The 19,311-nt window shown below is 30.7% G+C and overlaps 1 protein-coding gene across 6 annotated transcripts in view; it reads left to right on the plus strand.

Annotated features, from left to right (window-relative positions):
- The window catches only part of LOC132749166 (potassium/sodium hyperpolarization-activated cyclic nucleotide-gated channel 2-like), a 211,143-nt gene that overhangs the window by 182,245 nt on the left and 9,587 nt on the right, over positions 1-19,311 (plus strand). For 3 of the 6 annotated variants that reach the window (XM_060738866.1, XM_060738868.1, XM_060738872.1), the window contains 5 exons: positions 816-1,022; positions 6,995-7,155; positions 11,584-11,733; positions 13,740-13,958; positions 14,188-14,334. In XM_060738866.1, the coding sequence (XP_060594849.1) occupies positions 816-1,022; positions 6,995-7,155; positions 11,584-11,733; positions 13,740-13,958; positions 14,188-14,334 (884 nt within the window). The remainder of the gene's footprint in view (positions 1-815; positions 1,023-6,994; positions 7,156-11,583; positions 11,734-13,739; positions 13,959-14,187; positions 14,335-19,311) is intronic. The other 3 variants (XM_060738870.1, XM_060738869.1, XM_060738871.1) reach the window with 3 other exon arrangements.

The raw sequence follows: 19,311 nt of genomic DNA on the forward strand, positions 1-19,311 counted from the left end.
ATGCCATTTGGTACCAAAGTATATCAAATATATCGATACAATGTTTAATAATGTTATGTCTGAATTCATTGGCAATAACTCAAATTCCAACGATGACAAATAGCAAACGAGTTTATTACCAGTCTAACGACATAATTATGGCAAAAAAGCAATACAAATGACTTTCTTTTATGTTGCTTTGAGCGTTCTAGACCATTTTAAAGACATGACAGAACAATAAAACATTTATTACACTTCTGGCACGTAAATCACAAAATACTGCGGGGGCATACTCCGGGCAAACTTCCGATAGTTTGGCTTTTATTAACACGAGTCATGCTCGCGAAAGATAGAAACATACATAATTATATACATTCTAGTTTTTTTGTTGCTTTTTGTCATTTTCGACGAAATGATACAGATCTACGACACATCCTGCATATTAAGAATTTATATTGTATTGTTACTATCAGCTTAATCATTGAGGTTCATGACATAAACTATTAAATAATCATACAAGGCATTGAAGGTTCTTCAGTTAACACAATGCTACTTTAATATCAGGCAAATTGAAATGAGCCGTATTGTATTTTTTTAATTTTCTGAAAACAGCAATATTTGAAATATGTCACGACTATCGGACTTTTCATTAAAATCAAATGACAATTTAAAGAACTAATGTAACATATACATTTTCTCATAAAGATATCACTTCTAGGTATGCTGGGAAGTAAGCATTATTCTATGTCTGCATATCAAAAGATTTGTCGCCAGTCAGTCTTAAATCAACAGATATAATTTGCATGATTAACATGGATGGATTTTTTTTATTTCAGGAATTATCTTGAATGACTTTGCCGACGAGATTATTCTTGATCCTAAACTTATCGCCAAGCATTATTTTAAATCCTGGTTTTTCCTGGATCTGATAAGTTCCATACCAATGGACTATATATTTCTAATGTGGGACTCGGAGGCGAATTTTAGCCAACTCTTCCACGCAGGTAAACAAGACGAGTTGGACGCATCCCCATACTGGCAAGGTGATCATTCTCTCTCGTGAATATTCAAACTTCAATTTGTTTGTCTCGTCCTCTATTTTACATTCTTTATTGTTTAAACACCCATTCGTTGTGTCGTTTTTATCTATATTCAGTAAGTGTGCGGGGTAAAGCATTCCATCTGACTGAAATTGCCATTTACAATTCGGCCCAAATATTTGAAGCATTCATTTTTTCCATTTAATCTTTTATAGCGCAGGTAGATAAGAATTGTCCTTAATTTGGTTACAAAATGAAACTGAGTGCATGTATTTTAAGTTTCAAGGGTTATTAAGGAACTAAATAAGATTATTTTGTTGTTCTTTTTATTTATGAAAATACATGGAATCACGAAAGCAAGTAGAATTTCTATTGTTTCAAGGTAATCATTCTCTTCAAAAATAATTTTCACGAGAAAAAACACATTGTTTTCATAGTTACGTCATATTTTAAATCTTCTTAGATGTTTTGTTAATACATTTGTTAAACATATTATAGGAAAATATGCCATTTTTTAAATGTCATATATTGATGAATATTTCATACCATTTTATATCAATTTTATGATTATAAAGATTTTACCCAATATAAAGCTATCTAGACGCATCTTACATAAATGTATATTAAGCTTTTTAAATATAGCAGTGTCTAAAGGTATATCATCATTTATTTGATATTTAAATGAACGCTACACCATTTGTAATATCTTGATGTAAACAAATATGATAAACGCTTCATTCTTATATGCATCAGTTTCATGGTTCGTACCCACCTGCATTATATCAACAGATAAAGCTTGAATACAATATTGCATAATGTTATCTTAATATTTGTTTAAAAGAAGCATCAAAGCTTTTAACCTTTGCTTCAGCGCTTACTTAGATGACGTAATCAATTTATAGATGACGTAACAACTGAAGTGAAATAACTAACTGGTAGACTAGATATGGATAAACTACTGAGTGTTTTTAACTGATAGCCCCCTTGAATTCAACATGTTATGGATTTTTGTAATGTAAATGTCATGACGAATATGTAGAGAATGGTTGCCTTGCTAATCATGATTCATCATCAGAGCTTTGTCGTGCTTTATTCTATTATGCACGTGTCGTGCTTGATTATCTTATGCACGTGTCGTGCTTGATTATAATATTTCGTCACAGAACTACTTAAATGGATGTGGTTTTGTTTTTTGTTTCTTTCACATTACTTTGTGTTCATCCATTTAACTATATGATAAAATTTGGATAATTTGTACATTGAATGAAAAACATAAACAGTTGAAACATAGTGATAGCTGTCCACATGCTAACTTCAAAATTCTTATGTTTTCATGAATGAATCGCATAAGAAATATTGCATGCAAGTATTGTTTAACTGGTTGCTACAAGAAATTGAAGGAAAGAGATAATACCGAGTATTTACAGGATTTTTGATATATTCTAAGACGCTGAAGTACTAGATTTGGCTACGTCATGATGCTTCTTGAAAGATAGGTAGATCTAAAAAGTTCTGTTATGAAACATTATGAAAAAAACACGCTCTAAATCACACATTTACTGTATTTATATTGTTTATAACTATGATCTAGACTAGTTTTTAAAAATATATATGTGCGACCTTTATAGAGATATTATCCTGACATAGATGTTATAATTCTGTTGAATTTTAAATCACAGACATATTATATGTGAAAAATTATAACCTAAATTATTATATGTGAAAAAGTATAATATAAATAATTATATGTGTAATAGTATAACGTAAATTATTATATGAGAACAAGTGTAACGTAAGTTATTATAAAATCATGTGGAATAGTATAACGTTAATTATTTTATGTGAAATAGTAATGTAAATTACTGTATTCCTAGAAATGTTCGCGGATACAATATTTCGCGATTTCACAACATCGACATTTTCGCGGAGACAAACTTTCGCGGTTTTGTATTAATCGCGAATTCCGCGAATATTAAGTCGCTACGGCCAAAATAACAGTTAATGGAGGCTACGTTTTTGATGCATGACCTTGCCTGTTAGGTACTTTTAATTCTTTTATCTTTTTGACATTTTAGTCGCTCCAAAGCGTTACGTTACTTGATACCTTTTCATCTAATGACTAGTCGAATACGGACGGTTGTTCCGTTTATTTCCCTAGTATCTTCTTCACTGTGTGATTAAGTAAGATTAAGTAAGCTTTTATTGTCATTTGAATCATAACTGACTTAATCTTCAAAACGTCGATACCTAATTTTTTTACAGTATCGGACTGTACATCGCTTTCATTATAACAACATCACAGCTGTTTATCAATGAAGCACTTGATCGCTATTGTACTTTTAACAAAGGATAACACCTACTCCAAGCAAACAAAATCCTAGTCATTCAATGTACGAAAACTGTAAATGATTTTGTATGCACCGTGACTAGCGAATAACGTCAATAAGCATGATAATTACTAAAAATTGACATTTCTTCAGGGTTCAAACAGGTATCTATAACATACATACATAATTCTTTACAGACCTGTGTTCAAATGTTTTTTGTGTAAGAAGATTATAAAAAATATTCTGCATGTTTATGTTTTTATTTGGTTGAAGCTAAAAATGTTCGCGGATTTGTTATAAGTGACATATTCGCGGCTATAAAGATTCGCGGAATCTTGCCTACCGCGAAAAACGCTAACTTAAAATGCGCGAAATCTTTTCTAGGAATACAGTATTATAGAACTGTTTTGCAAATTTGCAAAATAGATCATGGAAATTAACAATAAACAAATAAGTGTTTACTGATTATAACGAACCAGATTAAATTTCGTTTAAAAAAATTATCAATAGCTACTAAGCTTTAATATGTAAGTTATTAAGATATGGGTGCAGTTTAGTTGAAAGACAAATTATATTTATGAGTGCTTATTACTAGTGCTTTAGTGACCAACGAACACATATTCAAATTACATAAGCACCTAGCTAGGTTGATATATTATTTAGCAAATCACCCGAAAAGAAACTAATGTGTAAATGATATCAACGTTGTCGCAGAATTAATTTGTTGAGATATTTTTATGTAAGAGTACATGTTTTATATGTGAATGTGCGGTCAGTTTTAATATTTTGTTAAGATATATATTTTAATCTATGATAATTAATGTTACTGCCCAGTACGCACATGCATATTGTCTTATAGTCATATATAATTGATGATAAATAATTGCACATGCATGACAAATCTATTGTACATGTATAATTTAGATACTAGCTCAGATACTATGGCATTGACATAATTCTTATAGATAGATACACTTCTTACACAATAATAGATACACTTCTTACACAATAATAGATACACAGAGGTGCACAGCATATATAGCATCAGATAAAAGATATAATTTTTTCACATAGCACTTCTATCAATACGGAAATTCCGAAAAAAACACTTTATCTGTTTATAAAAACTCCCTATAGTACAACACTCAATTTGAAGAACGCTTATTAGATAACCATTGACTCAGTCGGTAGCTCGTGTCTGAAAAAATGCACGATACCTTATGCACGAAAGGTAAAGATGAAGAGTCGACATATGACCATTATAGTGTCGTTGTGAGTTAACATTGATCTTGTGCTACCGGGCGTGGACAGTAACTTCCACTTACCATTACTGCCTATGAACAGTCAAACCGAGCCTGCAACATTTTCAAATTTGCCGTTTTGGCGTTCTTTAGGGATTCTGTTTTATTTTATGTTAAACCCAATGACATACAGTTCAAATATACCTTAGTTGCAGCCTCTAAAACTGTTGTAGTTCTCACACAAGCACCCTTGCCACTTCTGATTAGCAAATTTTCAAGGAGTTTGGTAAACATAACGGTTAATTATATTTCATAGAAAATTAGAGGAGCGTGTACCGATAAAAAAATGAATAATTAGAGATACGTTTACTGAAAATTAAATAATTAAAGGTATATTCACTAAAAGATAGATAATTAGAGGTACATTTTCTGAAAATAAATATGAGGTTTAGTGAACGAAAAACAATGATATTTACAGCAACAATTGTTCAGTTAAACACAAACCTCGCATACTCTCTTTATGTCTCAGACATACAACACTTCTGCTTCTATAGTTAAACTTGCTTTTGAATTAGAAATTCTTTGTACAAACAATGACTGTTTCAGCAGTCAATTGTAAAATGATTATTATACATATAATCTATTATGTAATGTTATATTGCATATTTATATTGTACACATGCTAAATTGAGAGGCACATATGTTTATTCTCAATTTCCTTCAAATGTAAAAATGAAATGAATAAACTTTCTAAAAAATATTTACCCTGAATAAAGTACTTTAATTGCTAATGTTTTGATATGGTTGATAGTTATAATTGTATTCTTACTTTTGTACTGTGGCCAATAACGTTTGTTTCTCTATAAATTAATCTGCCAAAGGTTCATTTTAATGCACCATTCTTATCCATACTTTCCTTTGTTCATCACGTGATTTTATAGCCGGAAGTTATATAGGTAAAGTATAAATATGCAGTACATTCCCGGACGAGAAAGCACGCACAGTGCAAAATAAGTTCGATTATTTATTTTTTCAAAAAAACAGCGTTTTATACAATGAACACATTCCTGTTTTTGCAAAATAAAATTATCCTTGATACACTATACAATGCATACACACTGCAAGGAGATAACCTCATTTCTTCTCCAAGTATGTAACATAAATCAAAGCACTTAAGATTGAATCAGAATGCAAAAATAAGCACATTAAAATGTGGCCGTTCTTTCTTTTTCTACCCTGTTTCCTTTTTACCCATCCCTACCCAATACAATCTTCTGATATATACCAACCCCTCACCATTATTTGTACATGTTTAAAGCACAATAATTAAACTCAATGTTTGTTTCTATCAAACTGGTAAACATGCAATATAAGTATTTTGTGTTGTGTCCTTTATGAACAAAATCACTAATTAAAGTGTTTTTTTGTCTGAAAACAAAATGCATGTATTTTGCGACGAGGTTAATTTGCATTATTGTCTTTGCCTTAATAGTATATGCAATGTAAAGCAACAAAGTCATACAGAATTGTTAGCTATTCCACAAGAATGATCCTAGGGAGAATATTGCTTTATATTTATTTCCATTAGAAAGTGACATTCTTACTTCCAAAATGTGTAATTAAGAACATGAATGTCTTTTTAAAGAAAATATACGACTCAATATTTGGCGGGTTATGAAAAGTATGTAAAAAACGAATAAAATACAATACAGTTTCAGAAACTCCATATAGTGTAATTTGTGCACAGTCAGCAATATTTCTTTCAAGAAGTGTCTATCATATCTAATAAATTCACATTAGCACAAATCAAAAAATGAAACACAATAGGCATGTGACGATTAGAGAAACAAATTTATTCGTAGTGCACAGATTACAGACAATTTGTCAATATTTCTGGCCTTTTCTGATTGACGCCCAGTAAAATATCATAGTACCTTTTACATGTTTTTTGTGAGTGAAAAATGAGAAAATGTTATTAATGCCGCCATTAGATGAATAATGTTTGTTAAAGAATGCATAGATGTATATACGAACTTATTATCTTTATTTTTTATGCATCTGTATAACGCTTGCACATTACTGTGTTTCATAAACGTCACAAGAACATGCAAGCCTTAAAGAATGAGCTATTACTAAAAGAAATTGTTCATATACTGTTGGGTATGAAATAAATTACTAGTAATTGGCATACAATATAGTAAAGACAATCCAAATCGGCTGACCAGTCAAATAATCAATAATATGAAGAAATGACTAATCATTCAGCTAACTTTCTGCAACTCAATCATTCTTTACTGAGCATGTTTACAATATACTGATTGTGAGAACTGTTTTCTTTTGTCAAATATGTTCACATCAACGTCCATGTATTTTTTCTTGTGGTCATATTATTTTTCACATTTTTCAGGTCGTGCCTTGCGCATGCTTCGTCTTGCAAAGCTGCTAAGCTTATTACGTTTGTTACGGCTCTCCCGATTGGTCCGTTATGTTCAACAATGGGAAGAGGTCAGTATGTTACGTGGAACAATGAATATGTTTCCGGCCTTGCGTAGAAGCAAGTTCAGTCAGGTATTTCATTCTGCTTTACGGTCAATCCTTTGATGAAGACAACCTTGTACTGAAAACATACATGTTTCTGTTGTACGGATGGATGATTTACCTAAGATAGAAATACGAAACACATTTCATTGTGTGAATATAGCTCTATGGGTAAAATGTGTCTTAGGTTAACAATAAAAGCCTTAAAATTATAATTTAAGAGTGCAATTGAAAACTATTCCAAGCATCCAATTATCATAACTTCTAAAAGATTAACCGTTAAAGCACATTAGAGCTAGAGACAAGTTTTCCTAGCAGCAAGAAATAAGATATGTGTCTCTATTGTGTAGTCTTCATACATAGGATTGACTGTAGTCATAGATGACAGCTCATTGCTATTCTAAAACCAGAAAGGAGACGGAGACAATTTCCTATACTTTAACTAATTCGGGAGATCTACTTAAAGTCTATATGATTCTCAGTAATTGGATTCTTTGTCATTATTTCCAAGTCACTTTTATAAAATATGCACAAATAAATAAACAAAATGAAAAAAAAAACGTTTTAGAATTGATAATTGTGAAATTTAAGTAATTGGAAAGGTTAAAGAAACTATAGGAAAATTTCACAATGAATTTTCTTTTTTATTATCCAAGGAAATGCTTGGTATTTTTAAAAATCGAACCGTAACAGACAAGCGGTTTTCTAGAGGTTTTTTGTGTTCATAAAAAATGAAGAGAAATAATGACATTTCAATAGTGCTTCCAAAAAGGTTTCTCAAGACCTTAGGCTCTTTTGGTGATATTTCAAACATCCTGGATATTAGCCGACGGTTTGCCTCCTGTGCTATAAACTCATTAATCACTTACGCTTTCCAGTGCTTTGTACAGCTAATTTGGTTTCGCTTTATTAATCACGGCATTTTTGAAAAAAAGAAATCTTGTAAATTTCAGATAATACTGTATTTCAGATATAATATGTTACAATATCTAAATTACATGTGAGGTCATTGAAATCATTTTGTTAAATATAATAGTTTATTGTAAGGCTTGGTTAATAAATGTTGTTCATTTAATAAGGTAACGTTTCTCGTCACCAAATTTATATTCTTCATAAGGCTAGAAAATGTGTTGTTTTCTCCTGTAGAAAAATATTTAAACGTGTAATTTTCAGTTTGATATAATAAACAGGTTACGGCATTAAGAATAATTCAATGATATTACACATTTACTTGTGTTACTTTAATTGATTTGTGTTCGTCTTATAGGCATTTTGCTTTTCTGAATAGCTAGATAGATTATGGGATGTTGAAATATTTTGGTTATAGTCTAGAAAAAGTAATTTTGCATCTCTCATCAAATATATGCACATTTAGCTAACTGGGTGGTCTATAAATAGATTTGCTAGGTTAAGCTTGCTTCTAGGTCAAGGTCGGAAACAACATACACATGTTCAAAGGATTGTCATTTCGTTCCATAAATGTTCAGCACGTATTTTATGTACTGTTATACGAAATGTGTTTTTATTAAAATTCAGATTACAGTTTTTGTATTTAAGCATTATGCAAGCATTGCATGTACATTAAAAATGTTCTGATCGTGAATGGTTCGAGATGACAATACTTTTGTAACACTTATTTCAATGATTTTAATTCTTTGCTCTACTTTTATTACATTTTATACAATCTTGTTATAACTGTATGTTACAAATTTACGTACATCCAACGGCATGCTAAACGTTGAATGTTGTTATTTCTTACCGGCCTTGAACTGTCATTTTAGTCCGCTTATTTTATCAGTTGGCTTTGAAACTTCATCATCTGGTTTTCGTCAAATGTAGTTCTTTACTCATAGAATAACCGTTTAGAAATCTCTTGTTTGTGTTACTTTTACTCACCATATTTGTTGTGATTAGCGATATTTATAAGAAGTGTGTTAGTTTGTTATTTGTTAAGCAGTTTTTCCCCCGTTATTTCTTTTGTCAATAAAAAGTAAGGATTTGATTTTAAGTTTATAAATAAATATTATTATAGTAACTTAATCGTACTGATATTACGCTATAGTTGTGTTTTTAGTGCATGTAATTAAATTTGAAAAAATAAATGTAAGTCAGTCTGAGAATTAGTAACTCATTTTTTATAATAATTATGAATTAAAGTCATGTCCATATTTTAAAGCACAAGAAATATTACAAATTGCATGAAATATTTCTGTTAACAGACGTTAGTGCCGCTTTAGTGTTATTGTTCTAGCAATTACATTTTTGTTTCTCAAAATATTTGACTTAAGCATATGGGCGGAGTAATACCTGCAATCTTTTAGAAGGCTGGACTGGACTTTGCACAAGTTCGATGCTCTTTTTAACAGTCACTGACTCTTCAAACTCTATTCTATCTATTTTTGATTTATTTAAGTCTAATCCATGTATACATAAATGTTTGAAACTTTGTATAATTATACAAATTACAAACACTATAACATTAGAATACATGGTTACTCACAATAGAAGTATAGAAGGCAGTGAAATTCACTGTTAATGTCAAGCAAATGTAATATATCAAATATATGACAACATTTAATTAAGGTTCCTGTCATACATTTAGAACTAAAGCACATATGTAAAAGATGAAAAGTTAATGCAACAAAACTCCAAAACCTTTACCACTATCAAAGTTATTACTATCATTCAAAAATAGTGCATAAAATCATATTGAAATCAGTAATGGCTAACGATACATGATGTTTTCTTTCCGTTTTTCTAAAATAAAATAACAGGCTTTTGCAGCTTAATTCATTATAGTTTTCTCTGATAAAATAATAGCAGTACATGTTGTTGTTTTTTATTTCTAACAACACTTTTGCCTATGATCTTATAAAAGTTACATTTTCTTTACTCGAGATGTGTTTTTGTATAGCTTCCTATTTCGATATTAATTGGAGCAGTTCTACTTCTAAACTTTGCCGATTTATGTTCTTACCATACACTTTCATACAATATGGTTCTACTTTATATAGTTTCCTGAAAGTTTTATAAAGTCTCAATATGGTTTGATCTTCTCCGCTATTTGATCTTTTCACATCTTACCACCAAGAGTAATTATTTTCTTGAAGAAAAAAAATATATTCGACATGACTGACAATTTCTTGTTTGATTTAAAGAAAAAATCAATATAAATAAACTTATTCATATTTGTGTTTATTGAACATCACAACAATTCTACAGTTTCGATCTTTACCATACTATAACCACTCAAGAACATTTGAAATTACTGGGGAATAGAGGTTTAAAAACATTAGACAATACCACGGAGCATGCCAGCCATATTTTTACCTTATTCAATACCGAACAAAAATGTAATCCGTTGAAGTTACTGTGTTGTGAGTACAGAAAGCATGTTAGTGTGATGTACTTTTAAATATCTGATGGGCGATGGTAGTGTAAAATTAGCTAATTTATAGTAATGCATTACATGATAGGAAAAGACCTTTATAAGCATCGTATGCTTTCAGATCTGATCCTTCATCATTGTATTATGTAAGTAATTATATGCATTGTATGTTCATGTAATATGTTTTTGTGCAAATGTTTGAAATAAGATATGTTTAAACTAAAATATGATGTAGCATATTTTCTTAAACATTTACGATGGAATTATAATCATGTATATTCATGTATTCAAAAGGGATATTGATAGTTTCTAAACGTGAATTGGTCTGCAATGAGCACATTTGATTTCCGATAAGTTTTTCAAAAAAAGATAAATCAATATGAATGTAGCATTTGGATGTTCTTATAAAATATTTCTTCAAAAAATGTTTGTATGAACGGTTTAATGATGACTAAAGATATTTTGTTCTAGAACAATTTATTATCTGCTATGTGTTGGATTTTGTATCTCACACTTACCAATAACATCCATGCATAAATCTTCCATGTTTTGTTACATGCATGATACCATAATTATTTTATTACACACCCTCCATTATGGACCAATTCATTTAGATAGTAATTTGGATTATACAAACGTTTTGCATCTGTTCAATAAGCATTTTTCGCATGTTTAGCAAAACCTATCGCCCATTGTTCTTGTCTAAAATGAATTTTGAATTAAATCCATACTGTATGTAAATGAATCATTTAATTACTTCTTTAATAGTCGTATAAGTAATGGATTTCTCGTAAAGTTTCCTGACATTGTGACACTTACTAAGCCCAGCGTACATGTGATAATTTCTGTTGTTAAATGTAGATATGTCGGTACTAAATTATTATTATAGAGCAGCTGGTGACATACTCATGCTATTCATATATAATAGCAGAATAAATAAAATGTTCAGCGAAGTGTCAGCACGCTCGGACAACCGTCACGAAACTTTACGAGAGCTTACATTTCTTCTTAACTTAATGTCATGTTTAAGCGAAGTTAAGATATTTTGTATAATTTAGTTTGTTTTCTAGTTTTTAGCAGTTGCTGGTAAGTTTATGCGGATCTTCAACCTTATCTGTCTTATGTTTTTACTTGGACACTGGAACGGTTGTCTGCAGTTTCTCGTCCCAACTCTACAAGACTTCCCTAAAGATTGTTGGGTATCGATTGAAGAGCTGCAGGTAAATCTTTTTAAAAACTTACCCGCAAACCGTATTTATTTATATTTCTTTATTAGAAGTCGTAAAGTAAGATACGTAAACCAAGTTAACATCAAGCTTGCAAACGAGCTAGAAATTGTAATCAAAAGATTATGATGCCAGTTTTGGAAACCTTCCCTGATACATATAATAATTATAACTAGATTTACTACCTTTGGGTTTATATTTTGATCAAGACAGAGATATGCATGTGAATTGAGCAAGCATTTGTAAAGTATGTAATAAGTATATGAGAGAAAGGGTATGTGAATTTTTGCACTGTAAGGCAGTCTGGGTCAAGCCGAGCCTAGTAAAGTTAGAAATTTATAAATTATACTATATGCGACATTATGCAACTGCGTTTCAATAATATAACCAAAAATGTCAAAATTCGGCCGAAGGCAAACATCGTAAAATGCGGCTGATATTAATTGTATATGACTTCCAGTAGGATCCATACTTAATAATGTAGGAGACAATACTAGTATACGTATTTTGATATAATCTTAATAAGGCATTATGTCGGTGAGCGATATGCTAGACGATTATTAGATAAGAGCTTGATTTAATAAGCAGTTTTGTTGTTAGATTCTATCATTATCACCTTCATGATTGGGTTTTAGTTCTTCTCTTAAAAAAATTATTATAGCAGGAAGCTACGTTAATCAATTAGATAACTGAAGTATTTAAACAGAAGTTATTGCAAGGGTAGGAAGAATGTAGCTACACTATGTGTACTTAGGATGGACTTTAAGACTTACTTTAGAATATACATATATATAAGTGGAAAATAATTTTTACGTTTATAATAGTAATAAAGGAGAGTAAAAATATTTGACTTTACTTATTTTTATTGTAAGCCAATGGTTTATGTATATATCATAGACATTAAATGTAGTTAAATAAAGGAAATTTTCATATTTAAACAAAAAACTTATTGAAGATTTCTTATCCATTTCAAGCGGTAAAAGGAATAAGCACGGTGTTTCCAATACCTCAATTTTTTAATTAAATGCCATTCAATACGACTTTTGATATAAATGTTTGCTTAAAAATATCAATACAAAATGAAAGTTTAAAGATACGTAATGTTTAGAAATATATTTGTAAAGGTGTATCGATTAGTCTTTGCTTACGTATATTGGAACAATGGATCGTTATTATTCTTTCTAAAAACAGTAAATTAATATAAAAGTGTCAATATTTGATCTACAGAATGTGTGTTATATAAACATGTTAGTTTTATTTAGAACTTCCTTCAGCAGCGAAACACATGTCAAAGTCAAAAACTGAAACGAACTTGTTCAATTTTATAACAGTGACGTTAACGAAAACATGAACGATTGTTCATTTAATTTGAAAAAAAAACTTTAACATATGCGTTCAGAAATGCGTCTGGAGAAATCAAAAGTATCAAAATGTTGTTTTCCCCTCCTTCAAAACTTTACATAAGTATCTCAATCTGGTAATAGATGGCAATTGTTTATACATATTAACACACTGAAAAATACTTCTCATGAATTGTCCTTGATTTGCCCTTTTTAACGAATTGTGTCATTCCCCGATTTAATTTCATTCATTTTGATCATAAGACAATTCAAAATATTATGTCTACTGATTTCGTACAGGATTTTTAGATGATTTATTTCAAATATGTACTGTTGCTGGTTTCCACACAGAAAAAGTTTTAGATTTTTTCTGATGTTTTGATGGCAAAAAAAATATTTTTTTATTTGAGAATGCTAAGTACCAATGTAATACCTGTTTTGTAAAAAAAGAAACTTTATCAGCGACATACTACATTATACTGCATTACATGATATTATTTTTATGGTCTTTTATATGGTCTATCAAAGATATCATGACATTATAATCCATTCTTTTATTTCTAAATGGTTGTAACGACACAATGTTTATTTATTTAGCAGGCCAGGTCGTTCACCGTAATTTCTGGTCTTATTTTTAAAATTGTTTTTGCTTTATTTCAGGATGCCCACTGGGCTCATCAGTACACATGGTCTCTATTTAAAGCCCTGTCACATATGTTATGTATTGGATACGGTCGTTTCCCGCCACAAAACATGACCGACACGTGGTTGACCATACTGAGCATGCTCAGTGGCGCCACTTGCTATGCATTGTTTCTAGGTCACACTACAACCATAATTCAGTCGTTTGATACTTCAAGACGATTATATAATGAGAAGGTAGGTAACTGAGTGCAGTAGATCTAATTAAAACTTCTCTATGCCATATATCTCAGTGATTTATGGTAATGCAAAACGTTTTCTTAAAATAATGTAGCCTGAGTTACGACACGTTTTGTTACACATTTTGTTTCCAGAACGTCACACTTATCGTGACAAAAATATTGCACCTCAAACTTTGAGCAGGCGATACTAAAAATAAAATAACCTTTGCATTTACGTTTTACAGTTTAAACAAGTTGAAGAATATATGATATACAGAAAATTACCTCGTTCATTGCGACAAAAGGTAGCCGAGTATTATGAACACAGGTACCAGGGGAAAATGTTTGACGAGGAGAGGATTCTCGGAGAACTCAACGAATGTTTACGTCAGGTAAATGTCAGACTGTTTCCATTGTTTAACGATATTTCTGATATGAATTTACCACGACATTTAGTCAGTACATAACCAGTCAGTACTTATAACATGTTGTAAACTCTACTTATTTACAAACCATTTTAATGATTATAATTTTCGATATTTTTAAGTTGAAACCTTTCATCCGTTTTTACGGCCGCCATTCATTCTCAATTGTATGTTATCGATATAATTGAGATAAGTATTATAAATGCATTGTTTCTTTTTGGCATGAGGAACGATTTAAGTTTTAATATCCTTCTAAAGAGCAGCTGGAAACATTCAAATTTAATTGCAACGTGTTGGTGTTAAAGCACGTGTATTAAAGTTTAGGAGTCCCAATAGCTGGCAAATGAAAAAAGCCTCATATTGAAATGTTCTTGTGTTGATTAAATGTCTTTGCTGGGTTCCGTGCCGGTAGTTCGGTGTGGTAGGGTTTTGTTATTTGTTAAGGGCTGCGTTCATTGAATGTCTCCCATTGTTGTTGATCTTTGTTCTTGTATTTCCAAATAAAAACCCCCATTCACATTCGTAATCAATATATTGGATTGTAATATACATTCTTCTAATACATTCTTGTAATCACTATTCATGTCTTGAGATTCGCATGCAGGAAGAAGTAGGTAGGTTGGTGGAAAATTGTCTCTCATTTTGTTTTAAATCAAGCTGCGCCGAGGCTATATGCTGGTAACAAAGCTAACATGATAGCTGAAACAAAACAAATATAGCATGCAACTTCATCGACTTCTTTCAAGTCAATTTAGTTTGCTGCCTCAGCCGATGTAATCAATCTTCTCACAATTGCTGGTCGTTTTAGGCTAAACCTATCCATTTTTGTGGCATTTAGCGTGCATTACGGGCCATTGCATGAATTGTCAGACATTTTGTGAACGATTGCCTTCAAATTTGAATATTTGTGGAAACTGTCTGTGATGCACTCGACATAGTTTGTCCCAGTCGAATATTCGTTAATCCAGAACACGGCTTTGGCGCCTATGGAAGTTTCTTGTTTCTTCTGGAAGTCGAGACCAAGTAATTTTGAACGTAAGGACCGCGGTTATATGATTTTATTATTTAATAGATGACATTTAAAGTAAACATATAAAATATAGGGTTCACATAAACTACATTCACTGACTGATTCATGTACGTCTTCTACATGTAAATGTAGCATTTATAAATTAAGACTAATTTACATCTAAATTCGTCTTGGCTAAATCCTGAAATTTCCTTTCATCTTAATTTTTAGAATAATCCCTACTATTTATGTCAATAAGTAAAGGATTTCTTTTTTTAAATATTGATGTACGTATTGACTTCCACTTCTACAATGTCATATTACATCATTTAATTATTTTTACAATTCCCTCTTGGTCTTCGATCTACATTTAAATGCCTGTATAATAAAACATCAGAAACCGTGATACTGCACACTTTACAACCTTGCATAGAATATCAATAACTCGGATGACACAAAATTGACATGGAAACAGGAATACCGGACAAAAAAACCCAAAGCTTTATAAGGAAACAATGACTGTTAGAAGGAAAACGTCAGTATCCTTTTATGTTTCAAACAATAAATGTTATACAAATTTGGCGCGTGAAAAACAAAAACAGTATAGTTAAAATTGCAGATTCGTTTTTATTGAGACAGTTGTTAGTAAGGGATATGATTAAGTGTCACACATCCCTTAATATCTGCTCTTTTGTTAATAAGTAAAAAATAGATGTTCATAAGAAAAGAAAAAGACCTCAACAAGATTCAAGATTTATTTCAAAAGGCATAAACATTTTACAATGTTCATCGCCACAAAAAAGTGACGAGTAGAAAAGTACGGTGTAAACTGAATAGAAATCATTTGTACAATAGCATTTTTACTTTATTTAACACTACAAATACATTGTGTTTCAATACATTTTTATAAATAATATCATGCCATAAATAATATCAATATATTACGTTATTAACATTGGCGAAAAATATATACTAAGATAATCTGTTATCAATTACATGCTTATCATTAAAATATAAATTTATTTAATGTAAGCCAATAATAATAGTTTGGTTAAATAAATGTTCTTTTCTTATTTCACTATAAAATTGGCATAACAGTAAAAAAAGCATTCTGTTTGAATCTCATTCATGTTTACACACATACTCTGTTTTCGTCCATATAATAGTGATATAAATTTGTTACCATCTGTCTTATTTCATAGCATAATATTGCCTAGACCGAAGTTGTTTTGCTTTCACCAAACAAGTACTCAGTTACATTGCTTATCAGCTAACAGAGGCACATAAAGACAAATTCTCTGATATTTTTCATTATTCCTAAATCTAGCCTTTTCTGTCATAAATCTGTGTTCTGAGCATCTAAAACGTAACACAGCTATTCTTAACTTTAGATTGTTTTACACAAGAAAGGTATTTAATTATCGTAAAATTTTATAATCTTATGAGTCTCTAATTGTGTTAAATTACCAATTTCCGATAACCAGTGTTGATTATCTTGGTCCTATATACGTAAGTCAGTATCATCAACCAAAAATATTTATTACTTACAAGTTGTTGTATATTAGTATCAGATTGTTCAGTATTTTATGTACAATGCGTATTTTACGTAATATTAACAAAGGTACCCTTCCAAATTCACAATATACACCAGTGTTTGATGGCGAATCATGCAGTAGACAAAGAACATGTTTCTTAAACGTATTTAAAGCAGCTACTGGGTTTTATACAAATCTTGAACATGGGAGATCCCTCAGAAGCAACCAAAACAACAAAATTACATGTAAATTACAGACTCGGCTTGATTGAGTCTGTTCATGAGGAATGGCGGAAAAGTGCAACATCCCCTAGCACCAACCCCCCACCCCCCTCCGGCTTAGAAGTATTCAATATTCAACACTTAATGTGCAGAAATCAATGTTCCCGAAGGACCAGAAAAATATGACAACACTTAATTCGTTTTTAATCTCTTGTTAAATAATGAAATTGCAAACAAGTGGCAGACAAAATACAAAATATCATTAAGAACACTTTGCATTTCTCTTCAATGAATTAGTCTATCTTTCAAATTTTTTTGAATATAGTTTGATTTGCAAATGTGTTACTTTCTGTACTTTTATTATTTATGTGTCAGGGTTGTTCCAGGATGAATTTGGCAGCGTGCAAAGCGCAAAGTAATTATTACTGAAAATCAAGTCACTGTAGTTTCTCTCGATAATTTTTAATTCATGAGGATTTTACCGCCAAACATTAAGTCTTGAGCTATCAATAATGATTTGACATTAACTAACTTTATTTTCCCGACTATATGTGAGCATGGAAAATATTGTTAGTTATCTAAAGTCCGTTATTTTATTTCTAACACCATTACATGCATCACAAGACTTTCTTGGAGCATTGGCCCGTCGTCAATAAAACATTTCAAGCCCATTCAATAAATAAGATTAATTATATTTCCAATATTACAACTACCTTATAGATACATTTAGGAACCAAGAATGAAAAATAAACGTCAAAGGGCTATTTCGTGGACATATCTGTATATTGCATTATAAAGACAGTTATACAAAATGATTCTGAAAAGGGGACGTTATTAGAGAGAAACAAAATGAAATGGCTCGGTTTGATCGTGTTGTCAAGAATGACATGCTACACCCTAGCAACGTCAGAGATTTTGCGTACAAACGAGTTTTGCCTGTGAAGCAGACTTATAAATGCCCGTGCTGTCGTAAGACGTGATATATTATTTATTTTTGTTGATTATTTTATGTTTTCATCTTTAACATTTTCATAAGATACTGATTTAAATGAGTAAAGTAACTATTGTTATCTATGTATAGATCTTGTTCAGCTTAAAGTATACGTATAACAGAACAATCTGTTCTAGAATATTGATGTGAATATTTCACGTTTTCCTCTTCTGTGCAACACGTGATAAAACAATAGATGTGGGTGTAAAATGATGGTGAATTTATTGTTATTTAACATTATTAAATTCTTGTATTTCGTTCCCGATTTACATAATTAAAATCGTTTTTACTGTTGATTTCATTCGATATTCATTTAATTTAATATCCTATTAACCTTTTAAGTTTTAAAATGTTCGACCTTTGCCTTTACTATTGCCAAAAAAAATAATTTCATGCAAAACCCGTGGAATAGCTCTAATATATGTATATAAGATTAAACTCTTCAGCAGAAACACCAAGTCATAGCTCTCAGATATTAAAAATTGAGAGTTTCGGATTTATATAATATTTAAGTTACTTGTCACATACCGGAAATACATTGTATTGCTTGTGTTATTGTCCAGTTTTTATTATAACAATACATTTAATATTGTTTTACTTGTTTTCAGTGACTGATCTACTTTTTATAACACATATCATCTGTATAATTTACACGTTGAAAATCGGTTTGTGTAACAAAATGCATGATATGTCAGAGTAATTTATCTAATTCAATTAGATAAATAACTCTGACATATCATGCATTTTGTTAATTATTCCTTTCTGTTGAATTTAGTGTTGAGCAATTTTCTGCTTCTGTTAGTTTTTAATCACCAACATGGCAATTATTTTCATCTAGCTATTAATTTGCAAGATGTATTTGACAACCTACATAATAAGATTGTGTTTACCTTACACAAGGTCAGTTAAGATCCATGTCTTTCTCAGATATTTCCTATGGACGAGGATTTCATTGACAACATTTAAGACTTTTTATATCGACAAAGAGATGACATTTATTCCTATGCATTGTCATTTATAGTATCAGTTTGTGAAAAGCATTTTAAATACAAGACGAACCCCTATTTTATACAAATAAACATTTATTAGATGTTACCTTCGGGTTAGACCGACAGACGGTGCAAGATTCTTATTTATTTTTGCGCGACGTATGTACTTATGCAGTTCAAATATCAAATGTTAACACGT

The sequence above is a fragment of the Ruditapes philippinarum genome, unplaced genomic scaffold (assembly GCF_026571515.1).
Source record: "Ruditapes philippinarum isolate M1 unplaced genomic scaffold, ASM2657151v2 ctg21_1_1_1_1, whole genome shotgun sequence".
Taxonomy (NCBI): domain Eukaryota; kingdom Metazoa; phylum Mollusca; class Bivalvia; order Venerida; family Veneridae; genus Ruditapes; species Ruditapes philippinarum.